This window comes from Nestor notabilis, unplaced genomic scaffold (assembly GCF_000696875.1).
Source record: "Nestor notabilis isolate BGI_N333 unplaced genomic scaffold, ASM69687v1 scaffold14043, whole genome shotgun sequence".
NCBI lineage: Eukaryota > Metazoa > Chordata > Aves > Psittaciformes > Psittacidae > Nestor > Nestor notabilis.
Window position 1 is genome coordinate 57,788 of NW_009920712.1, and position 9,408 is coordinate 67,195.

The 9,408-nt window shown below is 40.6% G+C and overlaps 1 protein-coding gene across 1 annotated transcript in view; it reads right to left on the reverse strand.

Annotated features, from left to right (window-relative positions):
* Positions 1 to 5,980: 5,980 nt before the first annotated feature.
* The window catches only part of PELI2 (pellino E3 ubiquitin protein ligase family member 2), a gene marked incomplete at its 5' end in the record, with an annotated part of 14,439 nt that continues 11,011 nt past the window's right edge, over positions 5,981 to 9,408 (reverse strand). The window contains one exon of the mRNA XM_010010819.1: positions 5,981 to 7,429. Within this exon, the coding sequence (XP_010009121.1) occupies positions 6,863 to 7,429 (567 nt within the window). The remainder of the gene's footprint in view (positions 7,430 to 9,408) is intronic.

Below are 9,408 nucleotides of genomic sequence, written 5' to 3' on the forward strand. Positions count from 1 at the left end.
GAAAGAGAAGCAGCAATCACAAATGCTCTGGAAACCTCTCATGAAAATCACTTCCAAGCAGCACAAGCTGCAGTAACGAAGTGAAATTTTACAGCCAGGTAACAGAGAGGCAGGAACACATACTCTTTTCAGTGGGGAGTGAAAAGAGACCACAGCATTTTTCATCAGGTAGTTGGAAGAATGAGAAAAGCAGAAAGGGAATGGGATGATTAGGATGACGTTTGGTGCTGTTGTCTTGCAGAAAGTAAACTAGAACAGACTGAAAGCTCTAGGTTTGAATTAAAAGCCAAACTTGTTCTATTACCTGATGGAACTGATACAAAAATCCATGGAATTTGCACAAAAAACTCACAGAAGGTTACTACCAAGGGGTACTATAGGGTTGCTTCAGGATCTGTGCTGTGACCTTTCTGTCCCCAGGCCTCTGGGGTACCAGCAGCAACCTCAGCTACAAGAGCTCCCAATTCCTCCCTCTCAGTCCTTGTTCCTGCCCCCAGGCTTGTCTCCCCCTCGAAGGACCAGCAGAAACCTCTCCCTCACCAACATCCCCAGTGCAACTACTTCTCTTCAGTTGCCTCCAACTGTTTGAAACAAAATCGGATCTTGTCTACCTTTGGCCAGGTATGAACCACTGTTCTCCACTCATGCACTGCACTTCAAGCATAGAATTGCTATTCAGAAACCCACCAGGGCAGACATCAGCCTGACCATGTCTGTACAGTGTGCATCCAGCATCATTCAGGATGTCCTGAGTGAAGCCAGTCCCTGCACCTACAGCGATGGTCCCAGAGGAGAGCTCTTCTATGGAGAGGCAGACACACAGTTACACACAAATAACCCAAAGCTTCCCCCTCACTTTCACGTGGGAGCATCCTCCCTGGAAAGTATTTAGCACTCTTCAATTACAAGGAAGCCCAACAGCCAGCTGGCTGACGACCACATCTGAAAGAAGTTGCAGATATCCTTATTTCCCTTTCCTGTTCTCACGCCAACATTTATTTTTTCCTACTTACCAAGAAAGGCTGACAAGTCATTTTAGCTCATTTAAAAAAATACATAAAAAAATAGAAGTGAAGCTTGCATGCTCACAGGGACCGCATACAAAAAGGGATGAATACACAGACGCAAACAGAACACAATTACCATTATGGAAATTAATTTTAAGAGTCACAAAGCATATTATTCCTGGAAATTGCTTTTATTTAGCAATTATGTTAACACCGCAAGAAGGCAGTTGGCATTGAAAACAAACAGTTCAATTTAAAAATCAGGGAAGTGAATTAACTGAAATTTCAGGGTGCTCACACCTGAGTACACTCCACTACCTTGAATATGTAAGAACCCTCAAAAGGGTTTTGTTTGCTGTGAAGAAAGAGGATGAAAGGGTAGGAGAAACTGTTTAAGTTATTTATATATTTTGCAAATCAAAGTTAAACCCTGACAGCCAACCAGCAGAGGAAAAATACTGAAGGAGTCAGTGACAATACTGAGATTTTTTTTCTGTAAAATGGCTTGTACTTCCACAGGTACAACAGCAAAGAAATTCTTTCAGTCCATTTCACATGGTGTATAAAAGACCAATTTTACAATTATACCCAGAAGTTTAGCAGCTGCTAACACTGTTTAAAGGTAAACATCTCCATCATGCTAGACTTTGCTGCACAAGTCTTTTCCTATGGTTGGGTCCCAGGAAGGTACCTTCCAGGGGTCTCCATCGCACATTTAATCCAAGAGGAAAGCAACACCTATCCCTAATTGCCATGACATGAACAGAACAGACTTCCAGGTAACTTGAAGACTGACTCACCCACCAGAAAGTGTAAATATGCCCCGTTAAAAGGAAATCTTGACAGCCACCAGTTTTGCCTGTACTCTGGTTGTTCAAGCAACTTGTGTTTTTGTTCCACTGCCAATAAATGAAAACTCTTATCAACACGAAAGGTAAAGCTACATCTTTGCTACCTGCTGAGGCTGACAACTGACTTTAAGAACAGTGTGTCTGCTGTATCCAGTGGCATGTGGTTTGCACACCGCCTGCAGAAGGTGACTTCATCCTAAAACCTACCCACTCTCCATTTCCCCCAATCCCCCCCAAAAAACAGCCTTACCTTCTAAGCTTTTCCTTTTAATTCACACCACCAGGTGTGAAGGCTTGTGAAGAATCCTCATAAAAACTAGAATAATAAGAAAATCTGTAAAAGACATTTGCAACTCCAATTTATATTTTCCTTGAAGAGATAAGCAAGCCTGAAAGGCATCTTTTTTCATTCTCTTCCTTGTTTTCCAAGCTCTATTTGTTTACCTGCAACTACATGGATAAATAGAAAGTGAGAGGAGCCAAGAACTCATGACAGGCTGAGAACTGCTGAGCAAATGCAGAGGAAGAATCCCTCGCCAGAATACTGCAGAAATGCTGGGCTGTCCATACCTACTCAACTCATATACCCAACAGACTGTTCTGTTCCTACCTGCACCCATCAACAAGCTCTAACTTGTCAATTCCAATTCTCATCCAGTGTGGCATGTTAGCAACAGTCTCGGAGAAAACAAGACTTAACCACTCGTGACAGAGTCTTCCTTTACAAAGGACAGACAAGCACAGCTCATTCCAAGAGCATATCTGCAGCTCAGCTTTAAGCAAGAGCAGGAGTCAAGTCAGGTTTTCCTACTGCACTAAAAATGCATTTAAACACCCCTCTCTGTTCTTGTGATGGCCAGATGTCTACCAACAGTTCTCTGAGCCCACAGCTGTGTTGAGACTATGAGCTGGATGAACAGAAACATGACAGTCTTGGAGAAGCTTCCTTCCACTTCCAGAAGCATGGAAAAAAAAAAAGGTGAGCAAAGTGACCAACTACTGCAACAGGACTAAAGGGAGAGTTACCACCCGTGAAACCAAGTTTCCTTTGGCTGGTGCATGGAGTTGAAAAAAACAGGTTATATTCGGAGACTACTACACTTTGTCACTGTGATCACTCAGCTGCTCTGTTCCTCACTCAGGCTCTAAAGCGGAACCCTCAAATTCCAGGAAATGCCACTAAAACACCACAGTGTTTTGTTGGGAAGATCTCAGCCTTTCCATGCCAACCAGAGCTTCCCAAAGAACTGGAGGAGAATCCTTTTTAAAGCATGAACCAGCTTTCAGATCGTGTTTCTGATGGGTTTCCTGTCATGCTATTGCTTCAGGGTGGTTCTGTCCATACTGAAACTGGCCCAACAGTGGCTTTGGTCAATTCTGAGCCCCATGCCCACCCTCACAAAGGAAAAAAATAAATCCTGCTCTAATTACTCTGCCAATACAGCACTACTACTGTACCCTGACACACAAAGTGACCACACTTGGAAAGAAAAATGTGATTAAAATGCAGTATCATGCTAACTCTTTTGTACTACTTGGACCACAATTCAAAATAAGAACAACGCTTACCACTCAGACGTCTATTTAGACTCCAGCACTCGTATCAAAAAGCTGCCAAGAAGGGAAGCATAACAGCTCCAGCGTGCATGGGTATGACACTTTTCTGTTTTTTTAAAGATCAAACTAGAAAAATACTTTTAGCTCTAAGTTATGCAGTCAAAGCTGGTTTTGAAGCATTCAAATAGTAGAATCAACAGTTACAGGTGAAAAAACTCCTTACAGAATACTTTACCAGCATTTGAAATGGTACACAAGAAACATCGTTAACACTGAAATCGTGAAAGAAGCTTTCAAAACGAAGTTTGAGAGTGGTTCTCAAGTTGACTCACTCCAAACTGAACTGGTTTTATTTACCCAGCAAATACTATCTCCTACTGAGTTTCCAGACCAGAAGGTGTGTGTTTACTGAGATGAGGGAAGGAGAAAAGGGCTAAGCAGCCCAACAGTCCATCATTTCATTAGAGCAGTAAGCACGACAGGAGTGTTTGAGAAAAACAGTGCTACAAGCTCTTCTGCCTTCCCAGTAAATCCAGCTCTGCAGGACTGGCCCTAGATTTGAATGCTGGTTAATGGCAAAGTACCTGGATTCATGCAAAGGAACTGTGGAAGTTTGTTTCCCAGCCAACAGGAAAGTTTTCCTTCCTGCAGCATTCCTTGCATTATACAGAATTGCCAACAGTGAAAGAAACAAAAGTCTTGCTTAAAACAGTCTTTTCAGACACTTCACTTGGATACAAACCATTAGTCGATCTTCCACTTCATGCAAGGCAAACACACCACAACCAGATGGTGTGCTAGGTGTTTGCAGTGAGGATTCTTCTGACACTGTACATTCACTTTGCACAGGGTATAGCTATATGGAGCCCTGAAGCAGCAATTAAACTGCAACAGTGAAAGAAGAAAGTGAAGCAGCTCAGTAATGGAGATACCTGGGAACCTGCGCATTTACAATCCATTTATGCTCAGAGGGAGACCACGCATGCAAGAGCCGATCAGCTCCGCTCAGTTCTACAGTTACCACCCCAGACCTGGGAAGCTGGCATATACTGAGCTCAAGACCTCTGGCCACCAACCTTAACACACAGCTCATGGCCTTAATTCAAAAAAGAACATTTCCTGAAAGTGTATTTCATAGCATATCTTGTGAGGAACAAAGTGTTTCACAGAGTCCAGTAAGGAGGTGGTGGAGGTGAGGCTGCCTCTCGCAGATGAGGTATATGCTAAATAGAAATAATGCTGCCGTATGCATATGGGACCTGAGGAACTTGTACTGAATATAAACAAGGAAGAGGCACCTTCACATTTATGACAGAAACCACAACAAGGAATTGAAGGCCAAAGGCTTTTCTTCCCAATCTGGTTGGGCTGCCACTCTTGGTGATTAGCCACAAGGTTGTCTTGTGGGAGTAAGGACTCAGAATACAGAATCACAAGAGGATCTCATGAAAAGGCACTAGGAAGAAGCATATAGTTTCAGATTAACAAGATTCATCCTATTTCCAATCACTAACTGGGACAAAAACTGTACAGTTTGGGATTTTTAGAGAAAATGCTGCAGTTTTTTTTTTTTAACAGAAAAAGCATAAAAAGAAAAGCTATTTCCAAATTATTAAAATGCTGAACATTTATACAGCAAAATTATATTAAAACCAGCAGCAGACAAAGTAAGTCCCATCACCACTGGCAAGGGACATGTAAAATGTTTATAAGGTTAACTATAAAACAACTTTACAACCAAAATATGAACAGGCCAATTCAAGTATATATATACAGAATATATTAAAATCATATAAATTATGTATTTATACAAAGGGCACAAATATAGCAAAGAGCTATAGCTGATTAAACAGAACTGAGCTTGAATGATCAATTTCATCTAAAGATGTTATAGTTTTCTCCCAATTTTTTTTTAACCTGGATAGATTGATACCTCAGATACCAAAAGTACACAGAGCAAAAGAAAAAAAACCCACCAAACTAAATCACAAATCAAAGCGTTCTCATCCTGTAGGAAATGGAACTAACAGTGGGCAGGGTACATCTCATGAAATTCTGATTTAATTTTTTCCATAGTAAACATTTATCAGCTCTCAAAAAGTCAGGAATTTCAAGTGATCCACTTCAGATGTACCACCCTGGTGCATATTTGATTACATCTGAATGTTGTTTGATTTGCAAACATTTGGGAAAAAAAAAATGGATACAAACACAACACAATCTGCAAAAAAAGGTGACAGATGGCAGCAGGTTGAAAACTGAACAAAAATACTCAGCTGAGCAAGAATCGACACTCTCCTTACAGCATTTTGGCTAGTAAGTGAGCTTAAAAAAAAGACTTCTAATTGCTTTTTTATTTCAAAACGTAACAGCATATAACCACAATCCATTGAAGCACTTGAGAATCTAAATAGTCCCATCCATGGGTTTAGATTTAAACACAAACTAAGTGCTTTCCTGAATTCAGGTCTATGTAAATAAGTTCTGTATAAGTTGTACCTAACCTTCTGTCTTGTTGCAGCACTACCCCTTCATTAATGCAGTTCTTAAAGGCTTGCTACATCTCAGTGAACCCAATGGTCCTGGGCATGCAAGGAGCAGTTAGGGCAAGCGAAGTTAAGCAGAAATAAAAAGGCCAGACTACACATATACAGAACACTGGCTTAAATCCCAAAATTAAGTATGTAAAAAAGTAAAGCAATTTCACCAGATGCAGGTTAAAGGGGGGGAAGAGGGAGGAAAAAAATAAAAATCAGCCATATACCATACATAATGAACAGTGGATCTCTTACACTGAAAAGAAATCAATGCAAACAGGATTTCCTCAGTTTCAAGTAATCTTTGATGCCTTTTTGGCCAGCTGTGTTATACCATAATAGATATTTTAATAGCTTTTATACTCTACAATTTAGACAGCTAATTTTTCTCTTACATATCCAATTATCTCTAGTGAACATTCACCTATGGCTGTCCACACATTCTGTATCAGCTCCTTGAGAAACTATTCAAGTGAAATTATATCGCAAATTAAAGACAGTTACATTCTGTATGTTCCTTCTAGATTTGAAAAATAGGTTTTAAAGGCTTGTCAAAGCTTAGAAGAAAAAAACCTTTCCATTAAAAAATCTTAGCTTAAAAAAATCATTAAGACACCTTTTTCTGATCCAGGGTGCTAATAAAAAGATTACAAATATACTACAATTGGACCAAGAAGACTTCATGAATATGCTGCTTTTGAGCATGCAACACCACTGATATCTGTCAAGTTCCAGGTATCAATGTATCCCAATTCCACCACAGTCCCTCACAATTTCCTTGTCAGCAACCCATCCCCACCCTACCACCCTATTAACAACATTATAAAAAAAGGTAAAATCTAGAGTTAGTGGCAAAATCTTCACAGTAAATTGTTAAAGAAAATGTTATTGTGGTCATTGTAAAGCAGTATCAGTCAATTGGACCCTGAAAAATTAGCTTGATGCAGTTGTGTTCCCCAGACAGCTGTGTTGCACAAAAAGGGCAGGCAGCATGAAATGCATGAGTACCATGAGGCAGGGGGATTTGAGACCAGTATTTTGCAGACTTCTCAGAGCACACATGTCCACAAGGGGTGAAAGCATGAGTTGGAGGACCAGCATCCACATAAAAGCCTGCTTCACAACCAAGCCAGAGAGGCACATAGGGGCCAATGGTTCTGCACATAGGACATTCCCGTTCATTTGCTTCTGTGTCACTGCGATGTCCCCAGTTGTGATAGCCATGAACATGACCACAGCTGAGGTATGCCCACGGCTGCTTCTCTTCTACCACATCTTTACGGTTGATGCTGGGAAATGCTAAAGTGTTTAACCCAACAGGACACTGTGGTCTGGCAGCATTTATCTCCTGTCGCAGAGCTTCAATGTGTTTCTGAGTTGGAGTGTGAAACAGTCCATCTGCCGTTCTCCACAGAAGGGTGGCTCCACACAGGTCAATGAGAGAGCCATCTTGTAGGACATTGGTCTCATTTTCCACCTAATGGTAGAACACAAGGACAAGTAGTTAAGCCTGAGAGCTTGTACAGACAACTGAGTTCTGTAAACGTGTTGTCTTTCTCACCAAACCGTTACTCTCCCTAGCACATTAGATAATTTTTTCCATTGTTCCACTGGGACCCCTTCATTTGTCTGAATCCATCTCTTGTCTCTTATCCTATATTTAAGATCATAACAAGCATTGGTGTCTCATTTTGTGCTGGCAGTGGAGGTCTTAACTTTGCAACTGTTATACGCTATGTCAATACTAGTATTTATAGTCTTCCTGCCTGCAATTCTTTGGGAAAGGTATTACATTAGTAATCACAACCTTATTCACAAATATCCCCTACCTCCCAGCATGCTGCTTTTCCTCTCTAATACTGATTCGCTGGGTGCCTTTGTCTTGTTTAAGGTAAGTCCTCATCGACTGAAGAGGAAAGTTGCCATTCCCTAAGGGCTGTATTAGCAGATTGCTCCCCTGCAATTCTTTGCCCACTAGACTGGCAGAGGCTGCTCACGCAACAAAAGATCCTTTTTGGACTAAAACCTACTACCGAGGACACACAAGCTGTCCTGCCATTGAGATACCTTTTTTTTTTGGCTTGTGGTAAGCGTAAAGCATTTTGCAGCAGCATGAACTCCCACAGTGTACCTCATCAACAACAAAACTCTTCTGGAGATACATTAGGGATAAATGACAAACGCACTGCAAGCTACGTGCACAGGTACTTGCACAGATTATCATTACGGCAGAGTGAGTTACCAGTTGAATTTCTCAAGTAACAAGTTCTGCAACTGAAGCCACACAGGCTCAACTTCTGAACAATTAACCATCCCAACTAGCGAGGCCCTTTATTTAATGAGCTACTGCATGCAAATATAGCCCCAGTGTGCACTGCCTAAAGGTTTCTCTCATCTTACCAAATGTATGTACTTAAAACATTTTCAAGGGATTACGCCAAGTACACGTTGTATTTTGCCAAAATATTCTTTAATTTATTTTAATGTCACTAGCATATAAGCAACTTCTAGTATTGTTACCAGTTCAGTAATGATGAACATATATTAGAAAGGTTCTTTATGAAATTTAAGAGGAAAACAGATGTACTGGTGGCTTTATGCATAGAAAATGCATAAAAAATACCATTAAGGCAAAACAAATAGCCAAATACAAATACATTAAGTAGGTCACATGAAATCATCATGTCTAAGAATACTATGAATGACAACCAATTTGGCATTTACATTTTAATCCAGTTTAAATTTGGAGATTAACTGTGCGTCATCCTTGAACAAAACACCTAGATGGTACAATACAGACTACAGACAAGAGGTCACCGGTGCAAAGCACTTCCAGCAGAAAAATTCGGCAGTTGAAGTAGAGATGAGAGAAGCTTTGATTTGATGCACTTTTCAGATAATTCCTGCACAAACAGCAAAGCAAAAAGCTCTCTCATATGCAATGTGTTCAATTCATTATACAGTATGCATTTGGTTTTATGAACCCAATCAACGAACACTGATCACATCAATACCAGTGTGCCATGTAATTTTATTTAAATGAGAATTCAAGTCATTTTGGATGCAGGAAAGGGAATTTGTTTTAGTATGCCTTTCTTCAGCAGCACTAAAAAGGTGTTCTGCTAACCAGATACAAAGGGTGCAATTGTAACATCATCTGTCCCAGTCCCCCAGGCAATGTTTGCCTGCCATCATTAAAGTGACAAAGCAATTTACGTACAGCAGGCTGTCTACTGAAAGCAGAACAAAATAGTCAAACTCCATTTTCCTAACTCCTTTGAGCAGTCAGTTTTTCTCCAAAGCCTATGTCAAAGTTGGAAAAGTCAGCTCAGTGCAAGTATGTGGGATACCTCTAACACCATCAAGCTAATACGAACTTAAGGTAGCAACACAAAAGCAACTTTGGCATGAAGAAGAGAAGATATTCCCCCCACCCCACAATCAACCACACTACCA